The sequence below is a fragment of the Somniosus microcephalus genome, chromosome 1 (genome assembly GCF_052327205.1).
Source record: "Somniosus microcephalus isolate GS21.2 chromosome 1, FLI_Smic_1.0, whole genome shotgun sequence".
In the NCBI taxonomy this organism is placed as follows: domain Eukaryota; kingdom Metazoa; phylum Chordata; class Chondrichthyes; order Squaliformes; family Somniosidae; genus Somniosus; species Somniosus microcephalus.
In genome coordinates, this window is record NC_140987.1 from 382,692,201 (window position 1) to 382,709,702 (window position 17,502).

At 43.3% G+C, this 17,502-nt stretch overlaps 2 protein-coding genes across 2 annotated transcripts in view; one reads left to right on the forward strand and one right to left on the reverse strand.

The window, feature by feature from the left end:
- cmc4 (C-x(9)-C motif containing 4 homolog (S. cerevisiae)) lies at nt 1-7,157 on the reverse strand. Its single transcript, XM_085996494.1, has 3 exons — nt 6,968-7,157; nt 3,511-3,578; nt 1-359 (listed from the first exon to the last, which is right to left on the reverse strand). The coding sequence occupies exons 1-3, from the start codon at nt 7,039-7,041 to the stop codon at nt 238-240; spliced, it is 264 nt and encodes an 87-aa protein (XP_085852620.1). The 5' UTR covers nt 7,042-7,157; the 3' UTR covers nt 1-237.
- brcc3 (BRCA1/BRCA2-containing complex, subunit 3) overlaps nt 6,386-17,502 on the forward strand; it is a 25,043-nt gene continuing 13,926 nt past the window's right edge. Inside the window, exons 1-4 of the mRNA XM_085996481.1 lie at nt 6,386-6,822; nt 13,292-13,411; nt 15,141-15,228; nt 16,822-16,910. Of these exons, the coding sequence (XP_085852607.1) occupies nt 6,718-6,822; nt 13,292-13,411; nt 15,141-15,228; nt 16,822-16,910 (402 nt within the window). The 5' untranslated portion in view covers nt 6,386-6,717. The remainder of the gene's footprint in view (nt 6,823-13,291; nt 13,412-15,140; nt 15,229-16,821; nt 16,911-17,502) is intronic.

The following is a 17,502-nucleotide window of genomic DNA, read 5'->3' on the forward strand; positions in this document are numbered from 1 at the left end:
AATTGTCATGTGTGAAATTTTAATACATTATTAAATTCAATTTTTCTGCCATTCTGTACATTTCTGATTTATTATTTGACTGGGAGTGGATTTCAGGACATGTGCTCGTTATACCCTCTTGCCAATCCTGAGTGCTCGGTAATGATGTGACTTAGAGTCAAATGTCTTATGCAGTACCTTGGCAATCTGAAATGGTGAGGCTTGAGCAAAGGGTTTGCACCCACTGGTGGATATCTGTCAGCTTTTCTTTTCTTCTTTCAAAAAGCCTGAACAGCAAACTGATGTCTTTCCATGTGTCTTACAGCACTTGTGCATTTCTTGGATCACGTGCTGACATTTGCTTTCCTGATAATGATGAGCTGTAAAAGAAACATGAAAAACGGTGAATCATCCCGTGATCATAGATGTTCATCCAGTTTGGCTCTCGTACAGGAGCTTCTACCAGTGCCCCCAGCTGGTCCTCTTTGGCAGCAGGGAAAGGAGGGGAAAAACCTCTATCCTCTAGGAGTTACTGTTGATTATTGGTGGTACTTCTGGGGGAGGAGTTACTCAGCTGAACGATGTGATGGAGCTGAAGCTGCGGCACCATGTGTGTTTTAGAAACATAGAAGATAGGAGCAGGAGTAGGCCATTTGGCCCCTCTAGCCTGCTCCGCCATTTAATGTGATCATGGCTGATCATCCAAATTCAGTACCCCGTCCCTGCTTTTTCCCCATATCCCTTGATCCCTTTAGCCTTAAGAAATATATCTAACTCTTTCTTGAATATATTTAATGAATTGGCCTCAACTGCCTTCTGTGGTAGAGAATTCCACAGGTTCACCACTCTCTGGGTGAAGAAATTCCTCCTCATCTCTGTCCTAAATGGCTTACCCCTTATCTTTAGACTGTGACCCCTGGTTCTGGACTCCCCCGCCATCGGCAACATCCTTCCTGCATCTAGTCCCTTTAGAATTTTATAAGTTTCAATGAGATCCCCGCTCATTCTTCTAAACTCTAGCGAATATAATGCCTAATCGACCCAATCTCTCTTCATACGTCATTCCTGCCATCCCAGGTATTAGTCTGGTGAATCTTCGCTGCACTCCCTCCATGGCAAGAACATCCTTCCTCAGATAAGGCGACCAAAACTGCACACAATACTCAATGTGTGGTCTCACCAAGGCCCTGTACAACTGCAGCAAGACATCCTTGCTCCTGTACTCGAATCCTCTCGCTATGAAGGCCAACATACCATTTGCCTTCTTAACCGCCTGCTGCACCTGCATGCTTACCATCAGCAATTGGTGCACAAGGACACCCAGGTCTTGTTGCACTTCCCCTTTTCCCAATCTACTGACGTTCAGATAATAATCTGCCTTCCTGTTTTTGCCACCAAAGTGGATAACCTCACATTTATCCACATTATGCTGCATCTGCCATGCATCTGCCCAATCACCCAACCTGCCCAAATCATACTGGAGTTTCTCTGCATCCTCCTCACAGCACACACGCACACCCAGCTTTGTGTCGTCTGCAAACTTGGAGATATTACATCTAGTTCCCTCGTCTAGATCATTAATATATATTGTGAATAGCTGGGGTCCTAGGACCGATCCCTGAGGTACCCCACTAGTCACTGCCTGCCACTCGGAAAAAGACCCGTTTATTCCAACTCTTTGCTTCCTGTCTGCCAACCAGTTCTCTATCCAAGTCAGTACCTTACCCCCAATCCCATGTGCTTTAACTTTGCACGCTAATCTCTTATGCGGGACCTTATCGAAAGCCTTCTGAAAGTCCAAATACACATCCACTGGTTCTTCCTCATTATTTCTACCAGTTACATCCTCAAAAAATTCCAGTAGATTAATCAAGCATGATTTACCTTTTGTAAATCCATGTTGACTTTGTCTGATCCTGTCACTGTTTCCAAGTGCTCTGCTATTACATCTTTTATAATGGACTCTAGCATTTTCCCCACTACCGATGTCAGGCTTACCAGTCTATAATTCCCATTTTCTCTCTACCATCTTTTTTAAATAGTGGGGTTACATTAGCTACCCTCCAATCCATGGGAACTGTGCCAGAGTCTATAGAATTTTGGAAGATGACCAGCAATGCATCTACTATTTCTCGGGCCACTTCCTTAAGTACCCTAGGATGTAGAATATCAGGCCCTGGGGATTTATTGGCCTTCAATCCCGTCAATTTCCCCAACACCATTTCCCTACAAATACTGATTTCATTCAGTTCCTCCCTCTCATTAGACTCTATGTTCCCCGACATCTCTGGGAGGTTATTTGTGTCCTCCTTTGTGAAGACAGAACCAAAGGCTAAGGGGATTAAGGGTTACGGAGAAAAGGCGGGGACGGGGTACTGAACTGGTAAGATCAGCTATGATCTCAGACGAAGATCAGCCATGATCTCATTGAATGGCGGAGCAGGCTCGAAGGGCCGAATGGCCTACTCCTGTTCCTATCTCTATGTATCTATGTATCTAAAGTATGTATTTAATTGGATAGCAAAATACTGCGGATGCTGGAAATCCGAAATAACAACAGAAAATGCTGGAAAAACTCAGCATGCCAGGCAGCATCCGTGGAGAGAGAAACAGAGTTAACCTTTCAGGTCGAAGACCTTTCGTCAGAACTGGAAAAAAAAAACAGGAAAAAAAAAATTAATTGGTCTGCCATTTCTTTGTTCCCCATTATAAATTCTCCTGATTCTGACTGCAAGGGACCTACGCTTGACTTCACCAACCTTTTTCACTTCACATATCTTATAGAAGCTTTTACAGTCAGTTTTTATGTTCTCTGCAAGCTTACTCTCATATTCTATTTTCCCCTTCTTAATTAATCCCATTGTCCTCCTTTGCTGAATCCTAAACTGCTCCCAATCCTCAGGTTTGCTGCTTTTTCTGGCCAATTTATATGTCCTCTCCTTGGATCTTATGCTATCCCTAATTTCCCTTGTTAGCAATACAGGATATGCCAAATAGAAGGTACAATGGGAGACTAATGGATCATCTCTCCCACTGTTGAAGTAAGTTTTGGGTAAGTGATGGTCTGGTTAGTCTGTAGAAACTCCAAACATCACTTTCTTTTTCCTTTTTCTAAAATTAAAAATCCTATTGTGAAGTATAAAAGTGCTTTGCCTTATCAACTTTTTGGAAGCTATTTGTTATCCTTTGCCAGTCAGTTTTTTGTAAGGGAAACGCACAAAAGTATGAAGTTGTTTTCAGTGTTGGAAACTAAACTTCACACCAGACCAATGTTGTATTGCACAACTGAATTTGTTTTATGTTCGATCATTTACAAGTTGTATTGTAGCTGATAAAATGTCAAACACCATGTGAGGCTGTTCAATAATAGTCAGAACCAAGCTGCATTACCTTAGTGTCTCAATGAGATTAAACAGTTATGTAATAAACAAACTAATTTATGATAGGTGATACAGGATATAGTCCGAGTATCAGACTGAGATGCTTCAAACTAAGCACACTAAAGGAAATGGGAAAACTCCTAAATTTCACCTTGTAAACACTTCTGTATTTCACAGGCCTGTTTCTGGCAGGGGTCTTTGGTAGACATAGCAGTGTGCCTGAAAAAGAAAAAGGGCATATATGGGATTTTTTTCCATTTTTGTACGGTTGTTTCTTTCTTTGGTTCCTCTAAATGGAGAGATTGATCCTCATGGAAAGTACCTGTTTAACAAATCTATGTTAAGCAGCATACACACACAATTGGAGATACAAATGTGCCCAGCTTATTAAACTAGTCTAATAACTGGTCGATCCATCCCTAGAACGTGCTTTTGAAACCAGGCCAAACTGAGACGAAACTCTCCTCTGTTAGCTGAGAGATTGCTGGCACCTTTATTGAGCTTGGGACTAAATTGACAATCTTATCGAGAGAGCCTAAAAGGACAGTTGAAGAGAGAAGTGAAAATGTGTGTATTGGAGGATATTTTTCTGTGCTAGCAGTAAAGATACCTTGGCCTTGAAATTGCAATGTGTATTATGGCGTACTCTCCATCTGCGGGGGTCATAAAAAAGCAATCGCTGGCACAGAGTTGGGCTACTTGCCCTGCGACTGGCCAGCAATTGCCCACATAAGTCTTACAGTTGATGCATGCAGGTGCAAGGCCTGTTTGCATCAGCATAAGGGAATAGCTAAGGCATTAAACATTTTCATATCCTAAATTATGCACATACACTATTAAATGAGTTTATGCAAATATTGGCCTGGATTCGTTTTAATTATGTATAAAATTATCAAAAAATTAAATTTTTATTGAATTTGGTGGAATGAAGGTAATTATGAAAAATTCCAATTCTATTAATTGTATAATTATTACATTTTGGGATTCCATTGCATCTCATTAGGGGATTCCCTTCGTAAATGATTGAAATTGAATTCTGCTTATTGTTTGGAGGACTAGGCCCACATGATCCCAGGTATGCTTCTGTACCGCCTGCGTCCCTGAGATTCGTGGGCCATTACGCTGCCCTCCGCCTCGAGGCCTGAGACCGCATGTTTTCGCAGCCTGGCTGGCAGCAGGTACTTTCGTAATTGTTTTGCGGGTCGGATGCCTACTCCGGATGTACGCCTCCGACCACAATTGTTGGGATAAAATAGAGAGCTCTATCCTACATCTAACCTGTGAATGTGTGGTCTGGGAAACAAAAGTGGGAAAATGTTCCTCTTTTAATGTTTACAATTGGAAACATTGACCCCCAGAGTAGAAAAAAATCTTCCTGTATGATAATTAAGCTAATCAGGTGCAAATGTGACATATTTTGCATGTGTAACATTTTCACGTGTGATACTTTTGGTTGTGATGGCCACATGAAAAATGCAAGACTTTTAAGTATTTGGATATTTAGAGAAACAATAACTATCCAGGGGAGGTTTAGAAGTTGGCTTGTTTTGTTAGAACTAAATAAGGTCATGACCAACACCACAGCACAAAGTTGCCAGTGCTGAAGCAAGATTTCCATGTTTACGTTAGAAATAAGAGAGCTACATTTAACAGTTTTGCCATTCTGTTTCAATCCAAAAAAAACTAAGTGCAAACTAACTGCAAATTTTCAGTTTCTGCTTCACAGTAATGCTAAAGTTTCAGTATCATTCCAGAGTTGGGGCCTGAACTGACTCGAATGATATGGGACTCCCCAGAGTAGGTACTTTGACACTGCATGGAGTGTAACTCAGGTGTCAAACCAGTGGGACACTTTTTAAAGCTATCTGCAGCTAATTTAAATGTTTTAACTACTGGCAGAGAAGAGAACTGAAGTACCAGCCAGGCAGTGTAAACAGGACTGTTTGGAACTGGTAGCTACAGTAAATACAGCATTACATTCTCAACACGTTTGGGACAAAACAGTTCATCTTTGAGTGATGTACAGAAATTTTGAAAATGTAAGTTAGGTACCCAAAGTCCACTTTTTAAAACAGAACTCCCCACTTCTTGTGTCTTATGACAATGAAAACACAAATTTTCAAAGAATTTATATCAGCTCCAAAGGAAACATTAAAACCCAAGTTGGGACTCTATCCCTGCCCAATACTTTGTTTTGGACGTGGCAAAAAATGTCAACTCTATCTTGAACCAGGTTCCAGAACATGCACCATGCTCCATGAATCTATGACATGTCTGCTGATGCCTCAATGTATTGCAATTCCCCCAAGACACTTTCTGTTCCCAACCATGGACCTATTACGTAGTAGTCTCAGTGACTTTGGTTTGAAAATACCTATTTTGGTGTATCTCATTTATATTTAAAAAAGACTTCTATGTGTTTACATCCAGTTTCTCTCTTTGGTCACAGACTCACTCTAAGGTTGACAGATCTACAATCACCAGGATTAATATTCTTGTTCCACTGTCTCTATCTGTACTTCTTAAAATGGCCATGGCTGTGGGGAGGCTTATGCAAACGCAGCTTCCTGGAGTCTCAAGTTTAATTTAGGAGGTTTGTTAACAAGTGCCGCAAACCAACTATTTAAGTCACTTTAACTTACCGTTTCAACTGTGATGTATTTTCCCACAAAGCCGACTGTACACTGGGGATGGGGGTGGGGTAAAATACAACATCGGCGGAGGGGTAAAACGGGCGGTAGTGGATCGGCCGCTATTACTGATATGGTAAATGTTAGTAAATATATAAATTCACAGTTATAACACACTAATGAGCACATGAAGTTTAATTATCAAGATGAACAATTTCTCAAGTATAAGGAGAACCTAATGAAAAAATGACAGTAGTACATTTTAAAATAACAGTGCTTTACGTTTTGGTAAGGAAAATTGTTCTAAAATCAAACAATATTAGAAGACACGTGAATCAAAAATGAAAGCCGACTTTACACTGTGATTAGCCAGATGTCGTCCTGCCCTTTACCTGCGCTGAGGAGCCCGTGTCACCGAATAATCTGTTCGGGTTCATCGCAGACGTGGCTGCAGAGCGAACCGCTGAGAAGTAAATATTAACACCTTCTCAAACCTGCGTTACAACCACAGACGTAAATAATGTGAATTTCTTCAACCGTAAACACATTGCGTTATCCCTGGGTTTTAGTGCCATTGCTGCAATTTCACTCGGCGAACGGCCCGGAACCTAGTGGCGAGGCGCGCTTTCCGCCCGGCGCCGACTGTTTTCTGTGTGGTCGGGCAGGAAGAGGATCCGGTTTGATTAAATTGAGCTTAGATTGGGATTCGCAGCATTGGCCGGGCGGACATGGCGGTGTGCGGGGTCCATCTGGACTCGGATGCGTTCCTCGTATGTTTGAATCACGCTCTGTCCACGGAAAAGGAAGAAGTGATGGGCCTCTGTATTGGAGAGGTAGAGATCGCGCCTTCCCTTAGCAACCGGCCCGGGAGACCGTCACCCTAGCAACCGCGGCCCCCTCCCTCCAGCAACGGGGCCGGGAACTGTTACCCTAGCAACCGGGTCTCCTTCTCCTCCTCCCAGTGATCAAAGCCCTCACCTGAGTAAGAGAGGCCCTGTCTCTGCCTCTCGGCACTGGGGCACTGCCTGAGGGACTGGGCCTGGGGCCATCATGGTAAAGGCTGCTGTATCCTGGACCCTATGGTAAACCAGGACAAGTACTGCCTGAGTTTCTACTGGACTGTCAGTTCTTCAATGAGCTGCTCATGATGGAATCCTCGAGCACAGCAGGAAGCCATTCGGCCCATGGTGCCTGTGCTGGCATTTTGAAAGAGCTATCCAATTAGTCCCACCCAATTAATTCGCGGGAATTAACTACTGGGGTTATGGATATTTCAACAAAGCAAATCTCAAGCTAAAAAACCCAACCCCTGCGGAAACAATATTTCAGTGAGCGAGTGGTTTATCTATGGAACAGGCTCCCTAGAGAGATGGTGGAAGCAGTTATTATTGATTCATTCAAATGCAAATTCGATTTCTTTCAGAAAATAGTATTTTGGGATACAGTATACGAGTAACTTGAGACCTGGTATATGTTAAGTGTAGCATTCTTGGAAGGAACAGGTGACTTTGGACCTATGGTTCCCAAAGCTCTCTACTACTTGTGTTTTCCTCATGCCATGGTGTGGATTAATTACTAGAGAGTAATTGCTATGATTATAGTCAACGACTCCACTATCGTTGTATCCTGCGTCTACCAGGATGATAGAAGGCGAGCTAGATGAACCTTTGTCTTTCTTTGTCAAATAATTCTTATGTTCCCTGCCTGGCTTGCTATCCAGTTTTAGACTTGGGGAAAAGGTGGCAGTCCTCGTACCATCATCCCTCAGTAACTGGACCTCATAGCAGGATTCATAGGTCCTGATGGGATTCTTAGTTTGTGTGTAGTTTTACACTTTTTTTTCCTCCAAGTAATTTTCCTGTGTATTGCCAAAAACAAAATGCAGCCATAAAATAAAGTATGGAAACATTGGTATAGTGGTGCTTGGTGCTATTTTGATAAGTAACATATAGTTGGTTTTGTAGTTGGTTTCTCATTGTTAGTTTGTGTTGAAAAGCTCCTCAGTTACAGAGATTGTATGTGCTTAAAAAGGACTGACTTAGGCTGTAGATGGGGGTAGGGGGAAAATGTAAATAGTATTTTTATGTGCATGGAGAAATCCCAGTGGTGTCTGGGAACCCCACTACTGTGCATAGACCTAGGAATTGATAGAATTACATAGAATATACAGCACAGAAAGAGGCCATTCAACCCAACAGTTCCATGCTGGCGGTTATACTCCACTCGAGCCTCCTCTCATCCTTCCTCACTTAACTATCAGCATAACCCTCTACTCCCTTCTCCCTCATACAAATCATAGACATTTATGGCACAGAAGGAGACCATTGTGTTTGTGCTGGCCAAAAAATAGCTATCCAGCCTAATCCCATTTTCCAGCTCTTGGTCCATAGCCTTATAGGTTACGGCACTTCACATGCATATCCAGTACTTTTAAAATGTGATGAGGGTTTCTGCCTCTACCACCCTTTCAGGCAGTGAGTTCCAGACCCCCACCACCCTCTGGATAGAAAAAGTTCTCCTTGACTCCCCTCTAATCCTTCTACCAATTACTTTAAATCTATGCCCCAGGTTATTGACCTCTCTGCTAAGGGAAATAGGTGCTTCCTATCTACTCCCCTCATAATTTTTTACACCTCAATTAAGTCTCTCCTCGGCCTCCTCTGTTCCAAAGCAAACAACCCCAGCCTACCCAATCTTTCCACATAGCCAAAATTCTCCAGTCCTGGCACCATCCTCACAAATCTCCTCTGTACCCTCTCTAGTGCAATCACATCTTTCCTGTAATGTAATGACCAGAACTGTACACAGTACTCTAGCTGTGGCCTAACTAGTGTTTTATACAGTTCAAGTATAACCTCCCTGCTCTTATATTCTATGCCTCGGCTAATAAAAGAAAGCATCCCGTATGCCTTCTTAACCACTTTATCTACCTGTCCTGCTACCTACAGGGATCAGTGGACATGCACTGCAAGGGGTCTCTGTTCCTCTGCGCTTCTCAGTATCCTACCATTTATTGTGTTTTTTTTTTACATTTGTTTATGGGATCAAGGCATCGCTGGCAATGCCAGCATTTATTGCCCATCCCTAGTTGCCCTTGAGAAGGTGCTGGTGAGCCGCCTTCTTGAACCGCTGCAGTCCGTGTGGTGAAGGTACTCCCACAGTGCTGTTAGGTAGGGAGTTCCAGGATTTTGACCCAGCAACGATGAAGGATCGGCGATATACTTCTAAGTCAGGATGGTGTGTGACTTGGAGGTGGTGGTGTTCCCATGCGCCTGCTGCCCTTGTCCTTCTAGGTGGAAGAGGTTGCGGGTTTGGGAGGTGCTGCCGAAGAAGCCTTGGTGAGTTGCTGCAGTGCATCTTGTAACTGGTACACACTGCAGCCATGGTATGCCGGTGGTGGAGGGAGTGAATGTTTAAGGTGGTGGATGGGGTGCCAATCAAGCGACAGCTTTGTCCTGGATAGTGTCGAGCTTCTTGAGTGTTGTTGGAGCTGCACTCATCCAGGCAAGTGGAGAGTATTCCATCACACTCCTTATTTGTGCCTTGTAGATGGTGGAAAGGCTTTGGGGAGTCAGGAGGTGAGACACTCGCCACAGGATACCTAGCCCCTGACCTGCTCTTGTTCCCACAGTATTTATGTGGCTGGTCCAGTTAAGTTTCTGGTTAATGGTGACCCCCAGGATGTTGATAGTGGGGGATTCGGCGATGGTGATGCCATTGAATATCAAGGGGCAATGGTAAGACTCTCGCTTGTTGGAGATGGTCATTGCCTGGCACTTCTGTGACGCGAATGTTACCTGCCACCTATCAGCCCAAGCCTGAACGTCATCCAGGTCTTGTTGCATGCGGGCATGGACTGCTTCATTATCTGTGGAGTTGCGAATGGCGCTGAACACTGTGCAGTCATCAACGAACATCCCCATTTCTGACCTTATGTTGGAGGGAAGGTAATTGATGAAGCAGCTGAAGATGGTTGGGCCTAGGACATTGCCCTGAGGAACTCCTGCAGCGATGTCCTGGGGCTGTGATGATTGACCTTCAACTACCACAACCATCTTCCTTTGTGCTAGGTATGACTCCAGCCAGTGGTGCGTTTTCCCCCTGATTCCCATTGACTTCAGTTTTACTAGGGCTCCTTGATGCCAGACTCGGTCAAATGCTGCCTTGATGTCAAGGGCAGTCACTCTTCCCTTGCCTTATTAGCCCTCCCTAAATGCATCACCTCACACTTCTCCGGATTGAATTCCATTTGCCACTTTTCTGCCCACCTGACCAGTCCATTGATACCTTCCTGCAATCTACAGCTTTCTTCCTCACTATCAACCACACGGCCAATTTTTGTATCATCTGAAAATGTCTTAATGATGCTTATCTAGCTTCCCCATAAATGCATCTATACGAGTTGCCTCAACAGCTCCCTGTGGTAGTGAGTCCCACATTCTCACCACTGTCTGAGTAAAGAAGCTTCTTCTGAATTCCCTATTAGCTACTTTGCATTTCACCTTTGGAGAAGAGGAATCTGTTTTATGTCATTTTACACCATTCTTGAATAGTCAGTAATGATTTTGCGATTTTATATAGTATTAAAGTTCTAAGAAATGTCTTGATATAGCATTACCTCCAGCAAAGGGATTTCAGTCATCATCTCAGCAGCAGACCAAGGTTACTGATTGAACTCAACAACTGAGTAACTTGGCTTAGAAACTAGCTATTAACCATCAATGTTCACAACTGGTTAAAGGGGTAACAAGGTCAGTTGCCTTTGTAACCAAATCAGAGGACTTAGCTATGTAGCCAATGGCAACCAGGCCTCACCCCTGCCTCTCCCTCCCAGAACAACGATGGGGTTCCCCTTGTCCTCACCTTTCACCCCACCAGCCTCCACATTCAGCGGATCATCCTCCGCCATTTCCGCTACCTCCAAAGTGATCCCACCACCAAACGCATCTTCCCCTCCCCTCCCCTTTCAGCATTCCGTAGGGACCGCTCCCTCCGAGACACCCTAGTCCACTCCTCTATCACCCCCAACAGCCCTTCCCCTTCGCCTGGCACCTTCCCGTGCAAGCGCAGGAGATGTAACACCTGCCCCTATACCTCCCCCCTTCCCACTGTCCAGGGCCCCAAACACCCCTTCCAGGTGAAACAGCGATTTACTTGTACTTCTTGCAATCTAGTATACTGTATTCGCTGCTCACGATGCGGTCTCCTCTACATTGGGGAGACCAAACGCAGATTGGGTGACCGTTTTGCGGAACACCTCCGTTCAGCCCGTAAGGGTGACCCCGAGCTTCCGGTCGCCTGTTATTTTAATTCACCACTCCATTCCCACTCGGACCTCACCGTCCTTGGCCTCTTGCATTGTTCCACGGAAGCTCAACGTAAACTCGAGGAACAGCACCTTATCTTCCGATTAGGCACTTTGCAGCCTTCCGGACTCAATATCGAGTTCAACAATTTCAGATCATAACCTCGGCCCCTATTACATTTTTACTTATATATTTCTTTTCCACCCCTTTGTTTTGGGTCTTCCCTTTTTCCCCCCCCCCCCTTTCCTTTTTTTTCTGTTTCCCACATGGCAGCTGTTTCTCATCCTGCCCGTACACTTCACACCTAATCTGAGCCGTCTTTGTCTCCTCTGTCCTATTACCATCTCGTCTCGTTTTGAATACCTCTTAATGTCTCTTTACTTCTCTTTTGTTCGATCGCAGCCCTGCCTTCGATCTATTTTATTTCCTTTCCAGTTTTGAAAAAGGGTTCACCCGAAACATCGACTTTTAATTTCTCTCCACAGATGTTGCCTGGCCTGCTGAGTTTTTCCAGCATTTTCTGTTGTTATCTCAGTTTATGTTCTCCTTGTTGTCTCTCAATCGCCTGGGTCTCTATCTTCCTCACTGTTCCTTAGCAGCTTGCAATTCTGTACTTGTGTTGGTAGTTTCGTTTATGAGAACATTCAGATATTTGACAAGAAAATATGTAGAGTTGATTTAAAGCTGACAAATGAGAGCCAGAGAACAACACAAGAAATTGATTCAGGGGGTTAATCCCAGATAAGATTTATGATTTGGGTTGGGAGGGTTCGGGGAGGAAGATAATTAGTGAGCGCATTTTGTTTTACTTAATCTTGCATTAATAGTTAAATTCGTGGTTAGGTACCAGGACAGGTGCCACTTTAAATGATGTCTGAAATTATATTTGAAGTCTTGACATATTTCAAGATTCTTATATAAATGTGAAAAATGCTATGTTTATTTAGCTGCACACTAATCATGTGATATTTGGCCCACGAGGGTTTTCGGGTAAAGGGAGTTTTGGTTGAATTAAATGCAAGTGCACTTTCTCAAAACAATTGACGGCAGTTATCAGCTTTAATGGACAACTGAAGATCAAGATTTTAAAAATTCAAAATGTGTCCAAGAGCCACAATAATTTACCTCAATCTGACACTGTTGTAAGTGTAAATAATTTATTTTCAGTTGCTGCTTTACTGAGAGAAGAAATACTTAACTGGAGAAAATGCTTGGAAACCAGCATGGTTGGGCAACTGCTATATAACTATTTCCAGGCATTGCAAGACAACTATAGTATCTAGATTCAATCGGATCAGCCATGACCTCATTAAATGGCGGAGCAGGCTCGAGGGGCCGAATGGCCTGCTCCTGCTCCTATTTCTTATTTATGTTCAATCTAAAAAAGACAAACCCTCTTTGGGAATTTCCTCAGAGCTTCTCCCAATCGTCTGCCTCAACTTCAAGATTGGTTGAAACACAGTTTACCCCGCATAAACAGCGTTCCGCCAAAGTTATGATGGTCGATCGGAGAACCACCGAGAAAATTCCCAGCATCTGTCAATATTTTTGTGTTACGTTTCTTTTTAAAAATTAGAACTAAATGTTTTATTCAGTTTTTTTTTAGTAAGGTGAAGCACGCTACCAGTGGGGAAATAGAACACGTTCCATTTTAGTTATCCAGCGTCAGCATCAAGCACTCCTAGGTCAGGTAGAACATGGATTAAATGCAGAGTTCTCTCTATCCTGCTCCAATTATATGTCTTAATCGGAATCTCAGTAGAACACCCTGTACTACACCAGTGTGACATTTATTTTTCTCGTACTAGTCTTCAGTTTGCACAAACTCATTTCAGTTAGGACCTTCACATTCAATAGAGAGAGAGAGATTTTCATCTGTTCTGTCTGGCTGGATGTGAAGCCAGGTTCTAGAGATGAGAGACAGTGTGCCACCAATTCCCTTTGATAGGCTAGGAACTAAACAGAAGATAATGGAATCTCTTCATTTTTTCCTTAGGTTGACACGAGCAGGATCGTTCACATTCATTCTGTCATCATCCTCCGCCGCTCGGACAAGCGCAAGGATCGGGTGGAAATTTCTCCAGAGCAACTTTCTGCAGCCTCTACTGAAGCTGAGATATCCTTTCAATTACCTCACAATAGAGATTCCTATCAGGACAGGCTCTGAGATTCACGTAGAATCACGATATTGTTGGCCAGCAGTTGCAACATTACCTACTGCAAATGTTGTCAGATAATATTTTTTTCATGTTTTATCAAGATGAGGCATCTAAATACTGGGGAATAAGGATCTTTTGCACCCAGTGTCCTCATTAGGCAGTTCCAGATTGGATACAACACTGGTTAGATGGAGAGTAAAACTCCCCCTCCATCGCCTTGTCAGGCAGCCCCAAGTCAGGTACAGCATTTGTTACCATATTTAATCACGTACAAGGCGACCCACAATTTCCACCCAAAAGAATCCATGACCTCCGTTATAAATTGAAGGCCGAAATGACAAAGCTTCTAATAACCTAAATTCTCCCTTTTCATGTCGGCTGGCAGATCCACAGATACATTGTCCCTCACTCATTTCATGCAGTGCATTCCCATCAGCTTGTTGCTCCACTACACCAGTGTTGTGCTATTTCAGTGACAGTTCTACCTCCTGATTTCAGTCCTGCCTCCTGTTGTTGATTTTGTATTTCTCCCTGCATCTATCCTGCTGGGCTGTCAGAAAATCAGAGGCAGAAGCCTGGACAGGAGTGAGAAGGGAAAGTTGTCATTTAAATATCACAGTACTAGAGCAGCAAAGCAACAGTTGTCAGTAATAGTCGATAAGAATGCATTGATATACTGCTGCTGGGTCCATTGTCTTTAGAGAAATTGCTCCACTAGAGGGAAACCCGAGGAAAGACGGGATCTACTTACAAAATGCCCCCCCCCCCACCCATTCTTGGTTCTAAATAAGGACATAAAAATTTTAGTCTTATACTGTACATGGGTTTATAATAGTGTACACTGGTTTATAAGTTAGATGCAAAATAAAACTCCTAGAAGGTGCAGAGTAAAGCTTCCTCTATACTACTACATCAAAATATGAAACAAACAAATTTAAACCTTTTTTGCCTATTGAACTGGAAGGTACTGGGAGAAGACAGGAAAATATCTTTAAAAAACTCATAACATTCCTTCACCACCTTATTTTTCTATATTTATAAACTAGGAGAAGTTCACTTATTTTTGCTTTGCTTTAAGGTTTTGATGTCAGGGTTCTAGGGAGGGTTGCATTACAACAACAACAACTACTTGTATTTATATCGCACCTTTAACGTAGTAAAACGACCCAAGGCGCTGCACAGGAGTGTTGTAAGACAAAAAAAATTTAGACACCGAGCCACACAAGGCAAAATTAGGGCAGGTGACCAAAAGCTTGGTCAAAGAGGTAGGTTTTAAGAAGTGTCTTAAAGCAGGAAAGAGAGGTAGCAAAGCGGAGAGGTTTAGGCAGGGAATTCCAGAGCTTAGGGCCTAGGCAACAGAAGGCACGGCCACCAACGGTTGAGCGATTATAATCAGGGATGCTCGAGAGCAGAATTAGAGAAGCGCAGATATCTCTGAGTTGTGGGGCTGAAGGAGATTAGAGATAGGGAGGGGCGAGGCCATGGAAGGATTTGAAATCAAGGATGAGAATTTTGAAATTGAGGCATTTTGAAATTGAGGCAGTGCTTAACTTGGGAGCCAATGTAGGTCAGCGAGCACAGGGGTGATGGGCGAATAGGTTGTGGTATTGCAGGATTCTGGAGAAGATGCATTGCGCAAAGGTTATGTGATAAGAGGTTTCATTTATAATCTTTGACAACTTGCACAGGTTAGCTGAAATGACTGGCCGCCCAATGAGAGTGGTAGGATGGTACCATTCTCACCCTCATATCACTGTATGGCCTTCACACGTAGGTAAGTGCATGACTGAACTGTGCATCAAGTAACAGTGGAACTAATGTGTCCTATGTGAGCAGTTTAGAGAGTATGTATCCCTTGTTAGCAGTGTCTTCCCTCCCCTTTGCTCCTTGCTGCTGTACAATTCCACAGGTGTTGACAGCCCTCTGGTACCTTGCTCAAGTAGACATTTTTTATGTATGAGTCAAGACACCGAGATAAGAACATAAGAAACAGGAGCAGGAGTAGGCCAATCGGCCCCTCGAGCCTGCTCCGCCATTCAATAAGATCATGGCTGATCTGATCCTAACCGCCAATCTACTATCACAGAACCATCTCCTGAATCTAACAGAATTAGACACACGAAATAGGAGCAGGATCAGGCTACATGGCCCCTGGGCCCGCTCCGCTACCCACAGGGCCATGTCCGATCCGAACCTAGACTCATGTCCAAATTCCTGCCCGTTCCCCATAACCCTTAATTCCCTTTACTTCGAGGAAACTGTCTATTTCTGTTTTAAATTTATGTAATGATGTAGCTTCTACAGCTTTTTGGGGCAGCATATTCCATGGACCTACCACCCTCTGAGTGAAGTAGTTCCTCCTCATCTCAGTTTTGAAAGAGCAGCCCCTTATTCTAAGACTATTCTAAGAGATAGATTTTAACTTTCACTGCCGGATGGTAAACTTGGCGTTGCGGATTGACTTCAATGGAAAGGAAAATTGGCCGGCGTGTATAATGAGTGGCTAATCCACAATGCCAATTTTACCACTCAGGTGGGAAAGATAAATTCTATCCCATGTGTTTTCAGGCTATTTTCTGTGAAAGGCATCATATCTGAGCCCAGTCGTATTCTAACTGGTTGTCCACATCACGTGCACTTTCCAGCAGGGTTCACTGGATAATGATCAGGCGGTGGAACTCTGGCTGATTTTTTTTCACCCTTCCTAGCCTCATGGTTTAGAACTGAGTTGGAGCATCTTTGTTGATTTCCTAGATTGGCCAACTCAGCACAGAATCTGGAACCTTGTAGTTTAATGGACTCAAGTTATTAAAGAGACACTTGGATGCTTTGACAGGGACCATAGGCTTCCATTTAAAGATGAGCTAGATGGCCAAAAGGCCTTCCTCATTTGTATTTCTCATTTTGGATGGTTTTGCATTTACCCGCTAAGCCATCAGAAAGCTTTTCCCGGTGTCTTTAATTTGTGAGAGATTTTGTAATCTATCATGCAGCATAAGCACCTGTGACCTCAGAATGTTTTGTTTGTGTCTATTAAAAAAGAGAAAAAAATGATTCTTTGTTGTTCACTTTCCGTGCGGTAGATTATTTCACTTCAGGCGTTTTATAGTAACTGTCTGCTGGAGGGCTATCTCCTTGTTATGTTGGCTAATGGGATGTTATGCATTAGGCCAGAATAAGAGTGTACCTTGCCAGTAAAATTTGTGTTTATGCCCCTACTATGCCAATTCAGATCCAAACTATGTTGAAGTCTTTTTGCTGGAATAGTTTGGAGTCCATTTAGCTTGCTTGCAAGGTCAGTATACATATGAATAATCTGTTCAAGAAGCAAAGCTTGATCAATTTGTTACTCCGTTATCTCTGTCAGATGTCCGAACCCAGGCCATGTACCAAATGATGGACCAGGGCTTCGTAGGGCTGATCTTCTCCTGTTTCATTGAGGACAAGAACACCAAGGTCTATACCAGCTTTCTATTCTTTTGTGTGTTAGTGATCTGGTGGCAGTCAGCGGTGGTTTATTGCTTCCTCAAAGGGTGAGAGAGAAAGTCACTGGGCCTGTTGTTGTCCCTTAGTGGCTTGTTATGGAGCAGCATAAGTGCAGCCCTTGCTGGTGTCGGACAGACCAAAATAAAAATGTATTGAAGAAAAATGTCTGTACAGTAAATGACAAGTTACCCTTTTGTAGTGATCATGGCAAGGGATGTCAGTGATCTTAAAACAAACTGCAATGCTGAAAATCTGAAATAAAAATAATAAAAATGCTGAGAATGCATTGCAAGTCCATCAGCATCAGTTCTGAGGGAGTTCTGCATTGTTGGAGGTGCCATCATTTGGAGGAGACATTAAACAGGCCTTTCCAGGTGGATGTAAAAGATCCTACAACACCATCCGAAAAAGAACAGGGAGTTCTCCTGGTTTCCTGGGCAACACTTAGCCCTTAATCAACACATGCAAAAACAGATTAATTGGTCATTCATCTCATTTGGACCTCACTGTGCAAAATTGTCTGCTATGTTTGCTCACAAAAACAACAGTGACAAGACTTCAA

Excerpts from the sequence above, each read along its gene's own strand:
- cmc4 (XM_085996494.1), bottom strand. The coding sequence starts at position 7,041 with ATGATGGCCCCAGGCCCAGTCCCTCAGGCAGTGCCCCAGTGCCGAGAG. Across the intron at positions 3,579-6,967 it reads ACAGGGCCTCTCTTACTCAG|GCACACTGCTATGTCTACCA; the intron begins GTGAGGGCTTTG and ends TTTCTTTTTCAG. Across the intron at positions 360-3,510 it reads AATACAGAAGTGTTTACAAG|CTCATCATTATCAGGAAAGC; the intron begins GTGAAATTTAGG and ends TTTCTTTTACAG.